Genomic DNA, 23,050 nt, shown 5'->3' on the forward strand with positions numbered 1-23,050 from the left:
TACAGGTCTTTTGTCTCCTTAGGTAGGTTTATTCCTAGGTATTTTATTCTTATTCTTTCAGTGGTAAATGGGAGTGTTTCCTTAATTTCTGTTTCAGATTTTTCATCATTAGTTTATAGGAATGCCAGAGATTTCTGTGCATTAATTTTGTATCCTGCTACTTTACCAAATTCATTGATTAGCTCCAGTAGTTTTCTGGTAGCATCTTTAGGATTCTCTATGTATAGTATCATGTCATCTGCAAACAGTGACAGCTTTACTTCTTCTTTTCCGATTTGGATTCCTTTTATTTCTTTTTCGTCTCTGATTGCTGTGGCTAAAACTTCCAAAACAATGTTAAATAATAATGGTGAGAGAAGGCAACCTTGTCTTGTTCCTGATCTTAGTGGAAATGGTTTTAGTTTTTCCATTGAGAACAATGTTGGCTGTGGGTTTGTCATATATGGCCTTTATTATGTTGAGGTAAGTTCCCTCTATGCCTACTTTCTGGAGAATTTTTATCATAAATGGGTGTTGAATTTTGTTGAAAGCTTTTTCTGCATCTACTGAGATAATCGTATGGTTTTTATCCTTCGGTGTGTTAATATGGTATATTACATTGATTGATTTGTGTATATTGAAGAATCCTTGCATTCCTGGGATAAACCCCATTTGATCATGGTGTATGATCCTTTTAATGTGCTGCTGGATTCTGTTCGCTAGTATTTTGTTGAGGATTTTTGCATCTATGTTCATCAGTGATATTGGCCTGTAGTTTTCTTTTTTTGTGACATCTTTGTCTGGTCTTGCTATCAGGGTGATGGTAGCCTCATAGAATGAGTTTGGGAGTGTTCCTCCCTCTGCTATATTTTGAAAGAGTTTGAGAAGGATAGGTGTTAGCTCTTCTCTAAATGTTTGATAAAATTTGCCTATGAATCCATCTGGTCCTGGGCTTTTGTGTGTTGGATGATTTTTTTTTTCAAAGCCTGGTTTTATTGATGCACTAACAGACTGACCCAAGATTTGGAAGGGGTAGTTCGCTAATACAATACTCATCATCAAAGCAAACTGAGAAGACCATGGTGTCTGAAGTGGCTTTACAGCAACACGACACCTTAATAAGTTATGGAGACGGTCTGATCGCTAACCGCCTTCTCACTTCATGTTCTTTACAAACTCCTCTCCTTTCTTGATGGAGGCTTTCAGCTCAGGAATGGCCTCAGCGATCTTCTTCTCTTCGAAAGGGGAGATTTTGCCAATGCCTAGATTCTTCTCGATGCCCTTTTTCCCCAGCGGCAATGGTATGGAGAAATATGGACAGTCCGTTCCTTGGGACTTAATGAAGGAACATTTGACAACTCCTTCCTTTCCGTTCACCGCATCCAAGAGGGAGAAGACAAACCGGGCTCCAGCATATGCCATGGATAGGGTGGCAGAGCCTGCTCCGGCCTTAGCCTTCACCACCTCCATGATGGCCTTCTGGATCCGCCCAATGAGGGTGGTCAGCTGGTTCTGGGGGAAGTCCACGTTGGGGGTGCACTGCAAGATCAGGGGGATGATGGCCTTCCCAGCATGGCCGCCAATGACAGGAACGTTGACGCAAGCTGGGTCCAAACCCTTCAGTTCTGCAACAAAAGTGTTGGCTTGGACAATGTCCAGGGTTGTCACCCCAAATATTTTATTGGGGTTGTATACTCCGTGTTTCTTGAAAACTTCTGCTGTGATTGGAATGGTGGAGTTAACCAGATTTGAAATGATGCAGATCACGGCCTTGGGGCAGTGCTGAGCACAGGCAACAGTCAGGGTGGCCACAATCGTGGTGTTAGTGTTGAAAAGGTCATCCCGGGTCATGCTTGGTTTTCTTGGGACTCCCACTGGAATTACCACCACATTGCAGCCCTTCAGGCAGTCTGGCAGCTGCTCAGGTCCGAGGTAGCCTTTTACTGTCGCTCTGGTCTCTATGTGGCTCAGATTGGCAGCCACTCTGGGTGTATGAGCAATATCGTAGAGGGTCAGGTGGCTCACCAAGGGGCTGTTCTTCAGGAGAAGTGAAAGCGGCTGCCCGATTCCTCTGGAAGCCTCCAGCACGGCTACTTTAGCATTGTTCTGGGCCAAGGTGCTGAAGCTGCAGCAGAGAGTGGCACTGGCAGGCCGGGCGAGGGAGGAGAGCATGGCTGAGATGGGTGGGGCGCGGACTGGCCTGCGAAGGAGCTGGCAGCAGGACAGTGACTCTGTTGAAAGATTTTTAATCACAGTTGGATTTTCAATGCTTGTGATTGGTCTGTTTATATTTTCTATTTTTTCCTGGTTCAGTGCTGGAAGGTTGTGCTTTTCTAAGAATTTGTCCATTTCTTCCAGGTTGTCCATTTTATTGGCATAGAGTTGCTTGTAGTAATCTCTCATGATCCTTTGTATTTCTGCAGTGTCAGTTGTTACTTCTCCTTTTTCATTTCTAATTCTATTGATTTGAGTCTTCTCCCTTTTTTTCTTGATGAGTCTGGCTGATGGTTTATCAATTTTGTTTATCTTCTCAAAGTACCAGCTTTTAGTTTTATTAATCTTTGCCATCATTTCTTTCTCATTTACTTCTTCTTTTTTTTTTTTTTTTTTTTGTGGTACCTGGGCCTCTCACTGTTGTGGCCTCTCCCATTGTGGAGCACAGGCTCCGGACACACAGGCCCAGCAGCCATGGCCCACGGGCTTAGTCACTCCGCAGCATGTGGGATCCTCCTGGACCGGGGCACGAATCCACGTCCCCTGCATTGGCAGGTGGACTCTCAACCACTGCGCCACCAGGGAAGCCCTCATTTACTTCTGATCTGATCTTTATGATTTCTTTCCTTCTGCTAACTTTGGGGGTTTTTTGCTCTTCTTTCTCTAATTGCTTTAGGTATAAGGTTAGGTTGATTATTTGAGATTTTTCTTGTTTCTTGAGGTAGGATTGTATTGCTATAAACTTCCCTATTAGACTGCTTTTACTGCATCCCATAGGTTTTGGGTCGTTGTGTTTTCATTGTCATTTGTTTCTAGATATTTTTTGATTTCCTCTTTGATTTCTTCAGTGATCTCTTGGTTATTTAGTAGCGTATTGTTTAGCCTCCATGTATTTGTATCTTTCACAGTTTTTTTTCCTGTAATTGATATCTAGTCTCATAGCACTGTGGTCAGAAAAGATACTTGATACTATTTCAATTTTCTTCAATTTACCAAGGCTTGATTTGTGACCCAAGATATAATCTATCCTGGAGAATGCTTTTACCTTGCTCCTTCATCTGCTGTGTTTTCTCTGTCTTCTCATTTTGCTTAACTTACTGTGTTTGGGGTCTCCTTTTCACAGGCTGCAGGTTCATAGTTCCCGTTGTGTTTGGTATCTGTCCCCAGTGGGTAAGGTTGGTTCAGTGAGTTCTGTAGGCTTACTGGTGGATGGGACTGGTGTCTGTGTTGTGTTGGATGAGGCTGGGTCATGTCTTTCTGGTGGGCAGGACCACGTCCAGTGGTGTGTTTTGGGGTGTCTGTGACCTTATTATGTTTTTAGGCAGCCTCTCTGCTAACGGGTGGGGTTGTGTTCCTGTCTTGCTAGTTGTTTGGCATGGGGTGTCCAGCAATGGAGCTCGCTGGTCATTGAGTGGAGCTGGATCTTAGCGTTGAGACGGAGGTCTCTGGTAGAACTCTCACCAATTGATATTACGTGGGGCCTGGAAGTCTCTGGTGGTCCAATGTCCTGAACTTGGATCTCCCACCTCAGAGGTTCAAGCCTGACACCCAGCCGTAGCAGCAAGACCCTGTCAGCCACATGGCTGTGGCAGGCATCCGACACTTGAGAGAGCAGAAGGGTTTAAAGTTAGAAGAACTGGATGAAGTGATGCCTCAGGCATTTGCTGGTTGTGAACCCAGGCACAGCCCAAATCTCCCTGAGCCTGTTGTTCACCTCCACTCAGCCCCAGGGCTGTTCCAACGTCATTGGGGCTCTGCCTGTCACTCAGGGCCAGTGCACCTCCTCTCCGGTGTCCGGCCCTCAGCTGACCCAGAAGCAGACGTTGGCTTTTTACATTTTGTCTTCCTCCTGTCTGAGGTTGAAGCTTGTCAGAGTGGTGCTGCTATCGGATTTTTTCAACCTGCTCCTCCGGGTCATGGTGCTTCGAGCCACCACATCCATTAAGAAAGACTCTCAGGGTGCGGGGTCCGAGTCCCTGGCATGGGCTGGGGAAGGCTGCGGGTTCCGGAGTGGGAGTGCAGAGACCAGACGAGGTGAGAAGGAGGAGGAAGAGAAGGAGGAGAAAGAGGAGGAGTGGAGGAGTGGATTTAGCATCTTAAATATCTCTCTGGACCTGTTCACCTTTTGTTGACTTTAAAGTACTAAAACTTACTTGGGACATGAATAGCCCACTGCCATGTTCCCACGAGGGTTTAGCAAATTTCCAAATTATGATCACGATGACAGAATATTGGATGATATGATGAATTAGGAAGTCCAGATGCCAATTTATAATGTAGTGAGATTTAAAAAGAATTACTTTCAGAACCTTTGCTACCAGAATTCCTTTTGTGTAGAGAACTGACTGCTAAGTTCCATGAGGATAGGAACTATATCTCTTTTACTTCTCTTTGGATACCCAGTGCCTAGCTCAGTGGTGGGCACATAATAGGTGCTCAATAAATATTTGTTGGAAAAAAATGAATGCATAAAAAACATCGATGGGCCATTTACACAGACTAAATACAGCATCTGGAAGGGCAAGGCAGAACAAAGGAAAAGCTAAATGGTTATACATAAGCAAATGGAAGAAATTAGCTTTTAAGAGGGGAGAGAAAGGGAAGAGGAGAGGGTTAAACATTTCAGGAGGCAGGAGCAGAGATGTTTAAACTCAGGGGTGTATTAAATTCAATTTGAAGTTATGTTTCAGGGTTATAAAATCCCTTCATCTCCCCATATTTATATAAAGTCTGCTGTACACACAAGGGTCACAAGTGAGACCTTTTTGTTGTTTTACTTGCTTTGTGCCAAGCAGTGAAAGGTGCTGAGTTTTATGTGTGGGAAAGTACCAAGTTAGTAAGAAATACACACGTAGGTGCTCAGATGAACCATAAACTACTCCACTGGAAGCAGAAATCAAGAGCAGGGGTGTCACCTCCTACCTCCTTCTCTACCCAAACTCTAGGAAAGTTTGGATAGTGTGGGGTGCACCGTGCACATGAGGAATGGGTTTCATTTTTTATCTCCCATGACATCTAATCATAGTAAGAAACAACCATCGGGCTACATACTTCATTGGTATCTGATACCACTCAAGTCTTGATTTCTCATTCAACCCTTCCCATTCTCCTCCTCTCCCATTCTTTATAATGCCTTGAATACTTTTCATTATCATGAAATATGAGAGAAAGATTCTACTGAGAACAAAATGAGAAATATGTCTATTCCCATAATACTCAGAGACATTTAGGCGCAGATTTACCACCTATGAAATCTATTCTTGCCCTCCTATAAGACCCAGCTTAGTATAGGTAGAATAGCTTTTGAAAAATGCTTGAATCTGAAGTAACAATTAATTGGTCTGAATCTAAAGTAATAATAATTAAATATAAGAAATTATGACGAAATCTAAAATTCCAAATGAGATTTGTTGAAGAAAAGAAAAATCTTTCAGGTCACTGAAGAAATGTGCTTTTCCCAGCTGCAACTATCTCAACTATCATGATGGATTAGTGAGATTAAAACAACTCTTTCTCTAACATCGACTATGATAATAGGCGTTCTTTATCATATCTTTTTATTTAAATTTTTAAAATGAGTTTGATTAAATCTGAACTTGTAAGAAACTTGCATACCAAGAGATAGTTTAAAGCTAATGTTCTTTGAAACTATTTCAGGCTTTTCTCCAAATTCTCCAAAGATTTTTCCTAGAACAATATCTTGGGAAATGAATGGGGAGGGTAGACCCTTGGCATTTGAGGATTTCACACTGGCATGTTTACAATCTGTCATTTCTGCTATTTATAAGTGACTCTGGATTTCTATGATACATAGGAATTTGTTGTTTCGAATCTCGTCTTAGACTGACTTTGTTGTTCTCTACTGTTCTCCAGAAGTGATAAACTTTTTCCCTATGAAAAATGGCCATTGAATTTATTGAAAATTGAAAAGCTGATTAATTTATGATATGAAAGACGGGACAAGAGACTTTTGTTTGAAATGTGGTTCTAGAAAAATGTGGATTCCCCAAAGTAAAGAGAAACAACCTTTTCAAATATTAAGAAGCTGTCTACTGGTGCTAAGGTGACAGAAATTAAGGTTCAGGAGGAATTATGTTCATTACCAGTTCTTAGCTCACATTAAAAAAAAAATTATTTATTCATTTAGCTGCACCAGGTCTTAGTTGCAGCACGTGGGATCTTCGTCGTGGCATGTGGACTCTTAGTTGTGGCATGCGAACTCTTAGTTGCGTCATGTGGGATCTAGTTCCCTGACCAGGGATCGAACTTGGGCCCCCTGCATTGGGAGTGTGGAGCCTTAGCCACTGGACCACCAGGGAAGTCCCCTTAGCTGACATTTTAATATAGAGGCATAGTACAGAAGTGACACTGCACTCAGATTCTATTTCCCACTCACCCACTAACCAACTATGTAAATTTGAGATAGTCACTTCACCCCTCTGGTCATTGTCATCATTATCACTATTATGGAGGCCTCCATTTATTGAGCCTTTACTATGAATTAGGCATGTACTAAGCTCTTTACCTGGATTATCTCATTTAATGCTTGCAACAGCCTGATGCAGTAGGCACTATCATTATTATCTGCAGATGCAAATAATACTGAATAACAACAGCTAACAGCTCCTGAATGCTGATTGTGGGGGACAGTATGCCAAGTGTATTACATGCATCTCATATAATCCTGTTAATAATGATCTGGCTACTATTTAACCTCTATTTAACAGATAGGAAATTGAGGCTTAGAGAGGTTCATTAATTTGTCCAAGATGACACAGCTAGTAAAAGGTGAAGGAGGATTTTGAATTAAAAATGCCATTTGCAGCAACATGGATGGACCTAGAGATTATCATACTAAGTGAAGTAAGTCAGAGAAAGACAAAAGTCAGATATCACTTATATGTAGATCTAAAAAGAATAGTACAAATGAACTTATTTATAAAACAGAAACAGACTTACAGACTTCAGAAACAAACTTATGGTTACCAAAAAGGAAAGGTTGGGGGAAGGGATAAACTAAGAGTTTGAGATTAACATAGACACACTACTATATATAAAATACATAATCAACAAGGACCTACTGTATAGCACAGGGAACTCTATTCAATTTTCTGTAATAACCTATATGGGAAAAGACTTTGCAAAAGAATGGATACATGTATATGCATAACTGAATCACTTTGCTGTACACCTGAAACTAACACAACATTGAAAATCAACTATACCCCAACATAAAATAAAAACTAAATTAAAAAAAAAGGCAAAAAAAATTTCTCTGACTCTGGAGCTTAAGATCTTAATCATTAGGCTCTACTGGTTTTATAAAGAAATTAATCATACTTAAAAAACAGACATCAGTGTACAGATGTTGAGCTCTTTACATTTACATAAGCACCAAGTGTTGGCAATATTCTGTCATTTAGTCATTATGTCATATAGATGGTATTTCCCATTGGCAGGGCCAGCTCTTTGAGCTATTTCCTCTGTAGTAATTTTCATGGAGCTCTCTACTCACTGCATGTGGTTTCCTATTTGTCAGCAACAGTGAACACTGAAAGGACAACTGGTCAAGGTTCAGGAGGTAGAAACACTATGAAGCCAAGTTTCATCTGTGTGTGACTCGAGGTGGTCCATAAGGGATTGAACCTGTGCCCTGGTCACGTTAGCACTGCACTTCATCCAAAGAAACCAGTTGCTCTCATCAAATCCTAAGTGTTATCTTGAGCAATTCCATTTTTTGTACCCTAGTAAACAGATGGCAAGAATCTGTGTTTCTGACAATTGAGCAAACTTTCTTTTTTGCCTTTCTTGGCTTGCAAGAAGAAAGGAATAGAAAATGGAAATTCACTGGGACAAACAGAAGGCAGATTTCTAATGTGGATGGTCCAAACCCTACACACATACACTATCACACACACACACACACACACACACACACACACATTCACACACACCCCAACACACACAACTGCACACACAATATATACATACACACATGTACACACACACAGCGCCATCAACAGCAGTACAGCAAACACAAGAGTGATAGTGATTTGTCTATAATGAGAGCAGGATGGGAGATTTAGTAATACTTCATTTTCATGCATTTTCTTTAAGGGAGCACAGATCAACATTTAGACTTTTCATAGAAGACACAGAAACAAATATACAATCTTTTAGATTGATTGTAAATCTGAGGAGCAGATGTATCCAAATGATAGTTATTAATGTTATTTCTGTCTCTGGGAAATGGTAAATTATATTCAGGTCCATTACTTAGCAGAGTTATTATGCATTTAGGAACTTAAATGGGGGACAGTTTTGATTTTCTTTGGAAGAGAAAAGGCAGACTCATCTTTTGGCTGAAGCATGACTACTTTGGGATCTGGTCAGATATCATCTTGAGAGAGAGAGAGAGAGAGAGAGAGAGAGAGAGAGAGAGAGAGAGGAGACTGGCCAGGTGTCACTCTTGTCCTCCATGGGTGGTACAGATGAAAAGAGGAGGCGTGTTCAGGGGATTTGTTCTCAGCTTCATAATGATACTCTTCCTTTATCTGACATTCACTAAAAATAACATTTGAATGAAGGAATTGGGTCACCTGGTAACATTTTTGGTAGCAGCAGTACCTTGTGGGGAAAGCCTTTATGTTTTCATGCAGCACTGCACAAGTTCAGGGTTGGGTTTGTAGAAGGCATTTCCAAAGACAGCTTTGGGAAGTCCGCACTGGAATCTCTCCAAAGCTTAGGAGAGGGGGTGCTGCATTTCTGGGGCAACTTGGGAGCACACCCGCACCCCCCAACCCCACTGTGGAGGCAGGGGAAGAAGTAGATGAATAAAACTTTAAAGCCTTGTTTCAACCCTGCAGTTCTGTATCTTTTTCCATGCGTTATACTCGTCCGAGGAAGTAAGCAAATTACTTGACCGCTATATCTCTCCTAATATATTTGTTTCATTTTCGAGTATGGAAAATACAAGCTGCAGATTATTTTAGTGTCAGATGGCTGGAGTGAAACTGGGATCCTTTGAAGACAAAAGACATTTGTACCCTAATTCCTAATTCTAGAACTTTCAGGAGACCTAGCACACAGTAGAGTTCAATAAAGATTATTGAATGAATAATTGGAAACTCTGATCCATCTTCTGTGGCTCTCACCCTCACTCACTCAGCCCAGCCACTCGAGTCCCGTGGCTGATACTCAGACACAGCAAACATGTGCTTCCTTTGCATTCACTGTACTCTGGGCCTGGAATGCTCCCCCCAGATATTTGTGGGACTGGCTCTCCCACCTCCTAAGGTCTCCACTCAGATGATACCTTATCAGTGAGGACTCCTGTCATTTCCTCCACATTCTTCCGTTGTAATTACCAGCATCTGATATAGTATATATTCACTTGTTTATCTGTTTAGCCTCTTTATCCCTCCCCGACCCTGATTAGAACATAAGCCCACAGGAGCAGTAGCTTCGTCTTGCTCATGGCAAGAGCAATGGATCCCCAGAACTTAAAAATAAATATTGGTTGAGTGAATGAGCAAATAGATGAACATGTGTTTTAGGATCACTCCTCTGGTTGATAGGAACAGACACTCAAGCAATCTCAAGTAAAGGGGATTTGCCTTAATAAGAAGGAGTCTTACAGAAACCCAACAATAGGAATGTTGGTAGGTTACTTGTTGGGGCTGGGTGTCCTGGAGGCAAGAACTGGAGCAGGTGGCCAGGACCTCAATGGCAGGGCTGGGAAGACCTTGACTCCAGCACTCCATCATGACCACGCTTCACTTCTCCCCTCCTCGGAGATTCCTGATTTCCTCATCACTTCAGCTTGTACTGGGCCACGTGACAGTTCTGGGTCTGAGTTTACTCCCTTACCTCCATCAACTCTCTCAGTCACAGTTTACCCATAGAGGAGTCCGATGATCTCAGATCATCTTTACAAGCCAGGTCAACAGTTCCTAAGTCTCTGGCTTTTCTACTGGTTGAGCCAATGCCCTCCCCAGCTCCACTCACCTACGGTGTGATGCAGGTATCGTCTGATCTACTCCCCATTCAGCAGAAATCACTCAAGGGACAGCTTCTAGAAGGATCCGGCCATTGACCTCCCAAATACTATCCTCCTCCTTCTCCAAGAATGCTCTTTTATCTCCTACATTCCCCTTCAAAGGCAGTAGGAGGTTCATTTCAATTTTTTATTTGATTGATTTTTAATCATTTAGTTTTACCCAAAAATGTCTTAAAAATCATGACATGTGTTAAAGACTTTACAGTTCATGTGGAATCAAAAGTCACACAAGCTTTTTTTTTTTTTTTTTTTTTTTGTCTTGGGCAGATTCTAGATCTGACAAGGGCAGCCTGTGTGGCAGGTCCTGGGCAGAGACCAGAAATGCTGTATTAGGGAGTTTGCTTCTCTTACCAGTAGGGAGGACTGCTTGAACTTGGAGAGGGAGCAAACTGAGACAACTAAATTCACAGCAAAGGGACTGGCAGGTGACAGTCATTCTGTTTGGCTCAGATGCTGGAGGCTAAGCTCTTGAAAGGTGTGTAATTAATCTCTCTCATGTCCTTTTAAAGTCTCTTGTCAAGCCCAGGATTTGTTTTCCTTTCTGATCTCAAGATTTTACTACTGAGAACCCTAAGCTAAGTAGACTGAGGCCTGCATGGACCCTGATGGTGTTCCTGGGAGACTGTTGCCCTCAGCATTCTACGGAAAGCAGGCAGCCATAAGCAACGGGACAGTGACCCTTATAGAAGCCCATGAATGCATTCAGCAGACACAGGGCCAGTCACCACTGCTCTGTGGCCCTCAGCAAGTAATAGTCCCCGTGGGCCTCAGTTTCCCCTGCTCTGAATCTCAGAATTATGAGGATCAAAATCTAATGGATACATTGTGTGTGGAAAATTCCACAATTTTAGGAGACTTTCTCTTTCAGAGTATGAGTTGACAACTATGGTCCCTGGACCAAATCCAGCTTGCTGCCTGTTTTTTAATTTACCTGTGAGCTAAGAATGGGGTTTACATTTTCAAGCGGTTGGAAAAAATCAACAGAAGAATAATATTTCATGACATGAAAACAATATGAAATTCAGATTTCAGTGTCCATAAGTAAAGTTTTATCTAACACAGCCATGCTTGATCATTTACATCAGGGCCGAGGACTAGTACCCGTCTGGCCTGTTCGGAGCCGGGCCGCATAGCACGAGTGAAGCTGCATCTGCCGCTCCCCACCCCCCACCCCCCCATCACTCACGTTACTGCCTGAACCATCCCCCCGCCGTCCCCATGGAAAAACTATCTTCCACAAAACCAGTCCCTGGTGTCAAAAAGTTTGGGGACCGCTGGTTTACATACTGTCTATGGCTGCTTTCTCACTACAATGGCGGAGTAGTTGTGACAAAGACAACATGATCCACAAAGGCTAAAATATTTATCTTCTGGCCCTTTACAGAAAAAGTTTGCCAACTTCTGTTTTAGAACATAGAGGCTAAAAGTAACCATCTAAGTCAGACACACCTAGGTCAAATAATAGCTCACCCCTAACTAGCTCTGTGACCTCGGAAAGTTATTTAACCTTTCTAAGCTCCACTTTCCTTATCTGTAAAACAGAGACAAAGACAGTCCTTATCCCAAAGGATCTTTGGGAGGAACTGGATGAGCAGCCGCTGAGCTGAGATCCCAGTCTGGCTGAGTAAACCAAGGCATGACTGTGAGTCTCTTATCCTTGGCATCTGGCACAGTAATTGGCACAGAACAGGTGCTAAATATGTATATGCAGGCTAAATAGTTGAATAAACTGCAGAATGTACATTTAATATTATTTTGGCATATCACCCTGAAGGTGTCTGGGGTGGAGTAGCCAGTGAAAGAAATGGAAGACAGGCCAGAAGTCCCAGAGGGGTCAAGACCAAGCAGAGCCAGACCAGCCACGAGCTGTTGCTGTTACTACTATTGCTGATCCTGTTCCCAGGGCCAACCAAGTCTTGGGGGACCCTCCCTGGGCACCGAGATTTTTCTTCTGCTCATGTTTATCATCGTACTTATTCCTAGAACTAGAAGCCACTCACTCACTCTCCTACCCATTAGGAGGTCTTTTTGGCTTTACCTTTATAGCCAAATATATCCAGAATCCTCCCTTTCTCTCTCTCTCTCTTCACTCAGCCATTCCTAGTGCTCTGGGCTGAACCACCATCATCTCTCACCTTGATGACTGCAACAGTCTCTGCTTCCTCCTTCGTTCTCCTATAGCCTGTTCTTAGTACAGCAACCAGCGTTATCCTTGCACAAGGTCAGATTATGTCACTTCTCTGCTCAATCTGTCCAGGGGCTGCCTATCTTATGCAGAGTAAAAGCCAAAGTCCTTCCAATGGCCTGCAAGTCGCTATTTGCTCTGTCCCACCCCACTGCTTTTGACCTTTTTTCCTACTCCTCTCCCCCTTGGTCACTCTGCTCCAGCTACAAGGCCTTTTGCTGTCCTCCAATGCACCAACAGGCTCCTGCCTAAGGGCCTTCCTCTGATATTCTCCCCAGGGGAATCTGAGGGAGCCCAAACCATACCCCAACTTCAGCGATACCCTCTGGGCCAGGAATGACCTCACCGAGGGCAGATAATCCAGCATTGGACTGTTCAAACTCCTGCTTTTTTTCCTTTCCCTTGCTTTGTTTTTGCACCAGCATTATTGATAAGATCGCAGAACTTGAGCAAAAGGGTAGGGGAAACATAAACCTCATTAGCACTGAATTTCCAGCCTGTATAAAAGATCTGGCAGGAAAAAGAGCTTGAAATATTGGCAAGAATTAGGGGTAGACTGTGCATTCAGTTATCCCAATTACCTCAGATGATGGTGCGATTATATTATCACCTCTGAGGAGGATGAAAGGAGAATATGAAATGGCTCCGATCTCCTCAGGTTCTGTACCCTGCCCGGCACAGCATGGGCTCATCCTGCATTTCACATCACAAGAAGGAGACTGTTACTCACAGATAGTCACTTCCCGGTTGTCACGTTGTGAGGAATCCTGTTAATGTTCACATGAAACGTCCCCATGGCTCTCTCCCTCTGGCCCATGTTCCAGGAGAGATGACTGTGCTCAGAGTTGTCATAAAGTTTAAGTGTATATGAATCATAAATAATGACGAATAACCACATTATAAATTTTGCAAGGCTTTTTGCACAGAGATGAGATTTATACCTAAAGATACTGAAAGTAAAGCCTCCCTCCACCCTTTTAAGGCCTAAGGATACTCAGCAATAAACAGGGAAAGGAAACGGCCTGAAGAATTTATTGAGGAAAGTCCTTGACCAGCCACAGCTGGGGCATTCCTGGTGTTGGCTTCCAGTGTGTTCTTTCCCTTCTCAGGTGATACCTAGAGAAAGGGGGTGGGAAGAGGAAGATTCTCCTGAGAGAGCAGAAGATAGACTACATTTCTGGGCTCCTCTTTAGAACCTGGAAGTTTAAGGTAAAGTTTCAACTCTTTTTCTTACATATAGAGCTAATTATTGACATAAAATAGGTATCTACAATTTTTTTCCAGCTATCAATGATGTAGGTGTGCTTTAAAAAAAAAAAAAGAAGCCAAGCCCTTGCTTCTCTCTGCTCCTGCCCAATCAGAACGTAAGGAATAAAATAAGTGAAAGCCGCATGCTTTTTTACAATGACCCTTTGGGCAGCACTGCCCGTCTCTCACTCTGGGCCAGTGAGTCTATTTGCAAAGCTGATTTAAGATGAAAAGCAAAGTGTAATGAACAAGCTGTACCCCTCTGCCCTGATGAATATTTTCTGAGTGAAGTTTTACCAGCCTCAAAATTTTTCACAAATTCAAGAGGAAAAGGCATTAGGCTTCTAAATGGCCTGGATCAGGTTTCCATAGTAGCATGGTTAGACAACAGACCTTTTCCCAAGAGTTATGCAGATCTTGTCAATAATGCTGGTGCAAAAACAAGAAAGCCAACAATGGGGTCTTGTTCATTTTAAGCTGAGTCACGAAAATCATGCACTAAAACCATCCTTGGAGAAAGACCTGATTGGTAAAGCAACAGCCAGTAAACCTGGAAGGAATTTTTGAAAGGAAATGTTACCCTCTGTCTTCTGAAAGGCATTCAAAGCAATGAGATATGGAGGAAAAATAATTTGACATTGCACTTCTTAACCTCATAAGACATTTAAAAAACTAACTCATTACCATAATTTATAGCAGGAACTAGTTTCTTGTGTCTCAATGGACAGCCTGTGTGACATCAGTGTCCCATCTGCATGATTCATTTTTTTAAAGGCAATCTTGCCAGACCATTATAAAGTAAAACAATTAATTACTTTTATGATAGTTGGTTGCCTTCTGGCCCCTATTTTTTCCTTCATGTGGAACATTGTCACCTCATGCAGGCTTGTCTGATACTTCTGCCAATGTATGTCAGAACGCTGCCTGCACATTAACACGAATCATCCAAAACATGCAAAATGAGCCCTCATTTCATTGGCCATTGCAAATGTAATACTGTTCCTGTCTTGTGTTTCTTACAGCTCTGCCTTCTACTGCAGGATCCCTTTACAGCAAAGCAATTATTCAACCTGACCTGCGCTACCATTACACCAAATGTCACCATTCATCCCAACAAATAGGAAAGCTTTAGTTAAGGACAGAGATGTTTTCAGCTCTCTCAAAGAGGACAGTGAGAAGGCTGTGGTGATGCAGAGTAAAGGATTAGGAAATTACTCCTTCTGAGACTCTTCTTATCTCCATCTACCTCCAAGGGAGAGTCAGATGCCATCTAAGTCAAAGTGAGGCTAGCTTTTATTTCTCTACCCCCTCCTTCTCACTTCCCAACCTTCCTCACAATTACAGCAAAAGTAGAAAACCACTTCTCTCTTTAGATTCTCTATTGCTTACTATAATTATTATGGCAACAATTGCTGGGTGGATTTACAATCTGATATTTTACCACAATGCAGATATTAAATCCTCTTATGAACATGATCTCATTAATTCTTATAACAATAGTTTGATATGAAACAAGGACTAAGACCTTCAATATTCATTCTCTATAAAGACAGGGAGAGCAAGGCAAGGTGCTGGGAGGCCACAAGGGAATTAGCTAAGCTGGAATTAAAACCTAGTATTCTGATTTTCATTTAGTGCTAGTGCTACCCTAAATGATTCTACATCTTAGAGGCGTAAAATACCCACTTGAGGATCAGCCAGGATGGAGTGAAAGTAAACATAATTCCATAGAGTTTCATAGAGCACCATTTGATTGCAATCGCTGAGTCTCTTAATTCAAATCCTTAGAGGGAAATCTCACTGGCGAAGCACTATCTGTAGATTGATACCCTTAGGTTAGTTGTGGGGGAGGAAGCATGTGTGATGCTGAGGTGCTCCTGCAGCTAGAAGGGGAAGTTAAATCAGACTTGTCTCACCTATTTGTTCCAGCAAGTCTTAGTATGTAATTGTATTCAGCTTTGTCTTCATATTTAACTTGTCTTTCTTAGTACAGTAAAAAGTTTCTTGACATTAGGGCTCTTTTGTTTTCTTCCGCCTCTCAGGGCCATATATGTGGGTTAGCAAAAATATTGGTTGAACTGATTTTATCTTTTATCTGGTACACACCAAGTAAAAAGTGTAAATACTTCTAAGCCATTGGATGGATGAATATTCATTTAAAAGAGATAGAAAATAGCCATATTTTTCTTTACAGAAGCTTGGTCTTCTCATTGGCAAACATCACATACAAGCATTCCATATTTCAAAATGGTTTTAAGGTGATGTGTTCAGAGACTTCAGCATCCCACAATGACAGAGTAACTGATATCTGGCTTATCTTCCTACTGCAATAAATTATAATAATGAACAAGACATATGAGGCAACTGTTTTCAGGCAAAGAACAATAGGGAGCATAGGACTATAATTGTAATTCTGCAATTCTTGAGAGAAGGGAAGCATGAAATGAACCCCAGAATTGCCCCAGTTTTCTGCCCTGGGCATACTTCTGCCATAATATGAGGAGATGGAGACAAAGCAGAATGAGCAGATAAGGCAGAGATTACAGTTCCAGGCTGCTGAAACAGTTACAGTGTGTGAGATCAGATGCCAGAGAAGAACCTGTGCAAAGGGAGGTCCCAAAAGTCTGTGTGGGGATTCATCATGGGTCCTTGGTATAGGTGGGTCTGTACCTCACAGGGCAAGACTCCATGAGGCTCAGCAGAGATTGATTGCTGCAGGGCTGAGAGCTGAATGGTAATACCAATGGTAATGCCAAAGGTTGTGTAGCACTGGTAGGTATTGGAGTTCTAGTCTAGAATTCAGTTGAGACCTGAGAAAGACTGTGCTTTAGGATTACAGTTCCTACTTGTGAAATAAGAACTTTAAGAGTAAGAATCATATCATACAGTAAGGACTAACTTCAAAACCAAAACAGTCCTCCCCTAACAAAAACCAAAACTGAGTCTGACAGAACCAAAAAGTATCTACCAGTGACTTAACTACCCATAAGAACAAAACTCAACACTCTTTACACCCAACACTCCACACATAATCCAGAGTCTCTATAATTTATCATCCATAATGTCCAGGCTACAACAAAAATTTACCAGGCATGCAAAGAAAAAGATAAATATGACCTAAACTAAAGAAATAGAGGGAAAAACCAAGATATTCCAGATGTTGGAATTATTAGACAAGTACTTTAAAAGAGCTACTACAAATATGTTAAAGGACTTAAAAGATGGTTAAAATGAGTGCACAGATGGGAAATCTCTGCAGAGATGAAAAATACAGAAAAGAATAAAATGGAAATTCTAAAACTGACAAGTACAAATATATGAAATGAAAATTATTAGTAAACTTGAAGAAAGACAAATAGAAATTATCCATTCTGGAGATAAAAGATATGTTAAAAAATGAACAAAACTCAGTGATCTGTGAGACAATCATGTGGTCTAACATACTAAAAAGTATTTCTTTAATCCACAAGAAGTCAGGAAAGGGGGAATAAAAAACAAATTTGGCAACTAGAAAAAGAAATGAGATGATATACTTGAAACTAATAATCGTAAATGTAAATGAACTAATATTCCAATTAAAAGGAGAGATTAAAAAGTGAGACCTAATTAAATATTGTCAAGAAGAGATCCACTTACTATATATAAACACAGAGATAACTTAAAGTGAAAGGTTGGAAAAAGATATACTATGTAAACAGTAAGCAAAAGAAAACTGCTGTGATTTATTAATATCAGACAAAGTAAAGAGTATTATCACAGATTTTTTAAAAGGATATTTATTAAGGAGAAATCAGGAAGACATAAAAATTCTAAATGTATACTTACCTAATTATAGAACTTCAAAATTTATAAAATAACAACTGGTAGAACTAAAGGGAGAAATAGACAGTCATAGTTGGGGATTTTGATACCCTTCTCTCAGCAACTGATAGAACAATTAAAAAAATCAGAGTGGACAAGGAAGATTTAAACAAAATTATCAACTAACTAGATACAGTTGCCATTTAGAAAACACCACAGTCAACAACTGAGAATACACATTCTCTTCAAGAGCATATGGAGTATTGGAGGTCCCAGCTACAGCAATCAGACAAGAAAAAGAAATAAAAGGTATCCAAATTGGAAGAGAAGAGCTAAAATTTTCATTATATACAGATGACATGATACTATATATAGAACACCCTAAAGACTCAACACAAAAACTACTAGAACTGATAAATGAATTCAGCAAAGTAGCAGGATACAATATTAACATACAGAAATGAGTTGCATTTCTTTACACTAACAATGAAATATCAGAAAGGGAAAGTAACAAAACAATCCCTTTTAAAATCACATAAAAAGATACTTAGGAATAAACCTGACCAAGGAAGTCAAAGACTTATATGTTGAGAACTATAAAACATTGATAAAGGAATTTGAAGATGATTCAAAGAAATGGAAAGATATTCTATGCTCTTGGATTAGAAGAATTAATATTGTTAAAATGGCCATACTACCTAAAGCAATCTACAGATTTAATGCCATCCCTATCAAACTACCCATGAGATTTTTCACAGAACTAGAACAAATAATCCTAAAATTTATATGGTATCATTAAAGGCCCAGAATTACCAAAGCAATCCTGTGGAAAAAGAACAGAGCAGGAGGTATAACCCCCAAATGGATCTTAGAGAATGACAATTGATTATTGTAAAGTTAACCAAGTGCTGACTCCAATTGCATCTGCTGTTACAGATGTAATTTCATTGCTTGAGCAAATGTAACACTCCCCCTGGCACCTGATATGCAGCTATTGATCTGGCAAATGCCTGTTTCTCAAAGCCTGTTAAGTAAAGAACACCAGAAACAGTTTGCTTTCAGGGGCAAAGCCAGCAATACACCTTCACTGTCCTACCTCAGTTGGAGAGCAACTCTCCAGTCCTGTGTCATAATTTAGTCCACAGTACCTTGATCACCTTTCCCTTCCAGGAGACATCACACTGGTCTTACCATGGGCCACCAAGTTACTATGCAATCTGAGCTTCCCATCATGAACTGGGTGTTGTCTGACCTACCAAGGTTGGGTTTGCACAGAAGCACTCCATTATCAAATGGAAGTGGTAAATACAAGATTGGGTTTGAGTAGATCCTGAAGGCACAAGTAATTTATATGAAAAAGTGGCACAAATACTCATGGTCCCCACTCCTGCCACATTACCTTCTCTCCCCTAGCCCATACCTATGACTTCATGGGGAGTTCCCTACAATAAGTTGGCTGAGAAAGAGAAGACTCATGCCTAGTTTACAGATAGTTCTGCACTATAGGCAGGTGTCACTCAAAAGTGGATAGTTGCAACACTACAGCCCCTTTCTGGGATATCCCTGCGGGACAGTGGTGAAGAGAAATCCTTCCAGTGGGCAGAACTTCAAGCAGTGCACTTTGTTGCTCATTTTGTTTGGAAGGAAAAATGGTCAGAGGTACAAGTCTATGGTAATTCATGTTCTGTGGCCAATGGTTTGGCTGCATGGGTAAGGACTTGAAAGTAACATGAATGGAAAATTGGTGACAATAAAATCTGAGAAAGAGGTATGTAGATAGACTTCTCTGAATGGGCAAATAAAGTGAATATATTTGTTTTCCATGTGAATGCTCACCAAAGGGTGACCTAAGCAGAGGAGGATTTTTTAATAATCAAGTGGATAGAATAACCCTTTCTGCAATACATGTCATCCTCTTTTTCCAGCCACTCCTGCCATTTTCCAAAGGGCTCATGAATAAAATGGCTATGGTAGCAATGAAGGAGATTATGCATGGGATCAGCAACATGAACTTCCATTCACCAAGGCCCACCTGAATACAATTACTGTTGAAGACCCAGTCGGCCAGCAGCAGCTCTGAGTTCTTGATATGGTACCATTCTCCGGGCTAATTAGCTGGCTATCTGATGGCAAGTTGATTACAATGAACCACCTCCATCATGGAAGGGGCAGTTCTTTGTTCCTACTGGAATAGATACTTAGTCTGGAAACGGATTTGCTTTACCTCTGCACAATGCTTCTGCCAAAACTACCATCCATGGACTTATGGGATGTCTTATCCATCATCATGGTATTCCACACCGCATTGCTTCTGATCAAGCAACTCACTTCACAGCGATGGGCTATGTGGCAATGGGCCCATGCTCATGGATTTCACTGGTCAAACTATGTTCCTCATCATCCGAAGCAGCTGCCTTGACAGAGTGGTGGAATGGCCTTTTGAAAACTTAGTCACAGTGCCGTCTAGGTGGCAATACCTTGCAGGACTATGGCAATATCCTCCAAGAGGCTATGTATGCTTTAAATCAGCATACAATATGTGGTGCTGTTTCTCCCACAGTCAGAATTCATGAGTCTAAGAACCAAGGGGTGGAAATGGGAGTAGCATCACTCACTATTACCTCTAGTGATCCACCAGTAAAATGTTTGCTTCCCATCCCTGTGATTTAATGCTTTGTTGGTCTGTTGATCTTTGTTCCAAAGGGAGAAATGCTTTTACCAGGAGACACAACAATGATTCTATTGAACTGGAAGGTATAACTGCCATTCAGCCACTTTGGACTCCTCATGCCTCTGGGTCAACAGGCAAAGAAGAGGGTTACTATACTGGCTAGAGTTATTGATCCTGATTATCAAGGGGAAACTGGGCTGGTACTACACAATGGATATAAGGAAGAGAACATCTGGAATATAAGAATCCCTCAGGGTGTCTCTTAGTACTACCATGCTGTATGACTGAAGTCAGTGGAAAACTAGAACATTCCAATTCAAGCAGGACTGCTAATGGTCCAGACAGACCCTTCAGGAATGAAGGTTTGGATCACACTATGAGGCAAGGAACCACAATCAGCTAAGGTGCTTGCTGCAAACAAAAGAAATATGGAAATGTAATGTAAGAAGCTAATTATAAATACCAGCTATAACCACGTGACCAGTTACAGAAAGGAGGACTATAATTGTTATGAGTATTTCTTGCTTATTTTATTAAACGTGTTTATGTATATGTATGTATATATTTTTGTTTGTTTTCTTCCCTCTCTTATCCCCATATCATCTAACATAGATATATTAATAGTTAACTTTACATAATAGTATTTAAATTATAGGATATCAGGGAGAAGAGTGAACATCACCCAAGACCTTTTCACCCTCTTTTGGAGAAAGGATCAGTGCATTTTTGGTTATATACAGGATAGTTGTATCATGTTAGGCAAAAGTAGGGCTTTGTTATTGTCTTTATTTGGAAATTAAGTATAGTTTAAGGAGATATATATGAGCATCACATTGATAAGGGATAGACTGTGATGATCTGTTTTATGTGAACTCTACTAGGCAATAGTCCCCATTTATTCAATCAAACACTAATCTAGGTGTTACTCTGAAGGTATTTTGTAGATGTGATCAACAGCTACGATCAGCTGATTTTAAGGAGATTATCCTCACTAATTTGGGTAGGCCTGACCCAGTCAGCTACAAAGACTTTAAGAGCAGAACTGAGGTTTCCCTGAAGAAGAAAAAATTCTACCTGTGGACTGAAACTTCAACTCCTGCCCAGATGTTTCCAACCTGCCCTTCTTTATGGCCTGTCCTACAAATTTTGGACTTGACTACCCAGCACCCAATAAGTATAAGCCAATACTTGCAATATAGCCATCTTTCTTTCTTTCTTTTCTTTCTTTCTTTTTCTTTCTTTCTTCCTTCCTTTCTTTTTTTTTCTTCCTTTCTTTCTCTTTCTCTTTCTTTCTTTCTCCTCCCTCCCTCCCTTTCTCTCTTTCTTTCTCCTCCCCCCCTTCTTTCTTTCCACACACACACACACACACACACACACACACACATATGTATATACACATATATTTATCCTACTAGATTCTTTTCTGCTGGAACCCTAATGCATATACTCCTCAACTCCTTTTTGAGGCCAGAAGAACCCTGATACTAATACTTGACAATAACATGCAGGAAAATAAAATTACAGACTAATATAGCTCATGAATTATAGACACAAAAATTCATAATAAAATGCTAGCAAATCAAATGCAGCAATACAAAAAGGCTAATACATCATGACCAAGTGGGGTTTATTCCAGATTGAAAGTTAGCATAATATTTGAAAATCAATCATTGAAATTCATTATTTTAACAGAATAAAAGAGAAAAGCCGTAGCACCATCTTAATAGAGGAGCAAAAGCATTTGACATTCCACATTCATTTGTGGTAAAAATTCTCAAAAAATGAGAACTAGAAGGGAATTTTCCAGAGTGTGATAAACAGCATCTATAAAAACCTACAGCAAATATACTTAGCAGTGAAATATTGGCTGCTTTCCCCCTAAGACGGTAACAAGGTAAAGTGTCCACTCTTACCATTTCTAGTCATCAGTGAACAAAGAAGTCATAACCAGTGCAATAAAGCCAGAAAAAGAAATGGAAAGCATAAAGATCTGAAAAGAAAAAACAACACTGTCTTTATTTACAGATGACATGATTGCTTATGTTGAATGGTAACTATAACACATACTAGCTTTGTGATCTTGGACTAATTACTTAGTATAACAGGCTTATTGTGCTCATCTGTAAGGTGGTCATACCAGGTTATGAGGATGTGATGAAATAATACACATAAAGTGTTTGGCACAATATCAGGTTCATGAGATGTTAGTGTTGACAGTGATGGTGGTAGTGGTGGTAACTTAAATAATTCAGCACTTTATCCAGAAATTAACTTCTCTGTGCCTCAATTTCCTCATTGGTTAAACAGATAATACTATTGCCTACCACATAGTGTTCTGTGAGGATTGCAAGCAAATGCATATACCATGCTTTGAACAATGCCTGACACAAAATTAGTGTCAATAGTGTTAGCCACTTTTATTACTATCCAATTATGTGTTCCATGTTTAGAATAATCGCATATCTTAAAACTGTTCTCTGGCTCTTCCCTCTGCTGTCACGGAACTGCCCGAAGCCCGAGGGGAGGGCGGCCTCACTGAGGCTGCCAGCTCTGCAGAGGTCCCGGCAGCCAAAGCCGCGACAGTCGTGGGGACGGCGGGACGGTTGTTTCAACAAGTAACTTAAAGACAAAATGGAAAAACAAGGAGGTTTGTGCCTGAGATCATGTTGATGTGAAACCAGAGATGGCCACCTTGTGCCAGTACAATTACAGCGGGGGACAGAGAAGACGGCGGAAGAGTAAGACGCTGAGATCACCTTCCTCCCCACAGACACATCAGAAATACATCTACACGTGGAACTTCTCCTATAGAACACCCACTGAACGCTGGCAGAAGACCTCAGACCTCCCAAAAGGCAAGAAACTCCCCACGTACCTGGGTAGGGCAAGAGAA

General features: G+C 41.0%; 2 protein-coding genes across 5 annotated transcripts in view; both read right to left on the reverse strand.

The window, feature by feature from the left end:
* Nucleotides 1-23,050, reverse strand: part of NUBPL (NUBP iron-sulfur cluster assembly factor, mitochondrial) — a 530,407-nt gene that overhangs the window by 50,364 nt on the left and 456,993 nt on the right. The window lies entirely within an intron of this gene.
* LOC131752671 (malate dehydrogenase, mitochondrial-like) lies at nt 1,099-2,151 on the reverse strand. Of its 2 annotated transcripts, XM_067030683.1 has the most exons (2): nt 1,723-2,151; nt 1,099-1,596 (listed from the first exon to the last, which is right to left on the reverse strand). In XM_067030683.1, exons 1-2 carry the CDS (start codon nt 2,149-2,151, stop codon nt 1,135-1,137), a joined length of 891 nt encoding a protein of 296 aa, XP_066886784.1. In that variant the 3' UTR covers nt 1,099-1,134. The 2 variants fall into 2 exon arrangements, with proteins under 2 accessions (XP_066886784.1, XP_058913211.2); XM_059057228.2 differs by having other exon boundaries at nt 1,099-2,151.

Source organism: Kogia breviceps, chromosome 3 (genome assembly GCF_026419965.1).
Source record: "Kogia breviceps isolate mKogBre1 chromosome 3, mKogBre1 haplotype 1, whole genome shotgun sequence".
Classification (NCBI taxonomy): domain Eukaryota; kingdom Metazoa; phylum Chordata; class Mammalia; order Artiodactyla; family Physeteridae; genus Kogia; species Kogia breviceps.

Coding starts and splice junctions, on each gene's coding strand:
- LOC131752671 (XM_059057228.2), bottom strand. CDS start 2,151: ATGCTCTCCTCCCTCGCCCGGCCTGCCAGTGCCACTCTCTGCTGCAGC.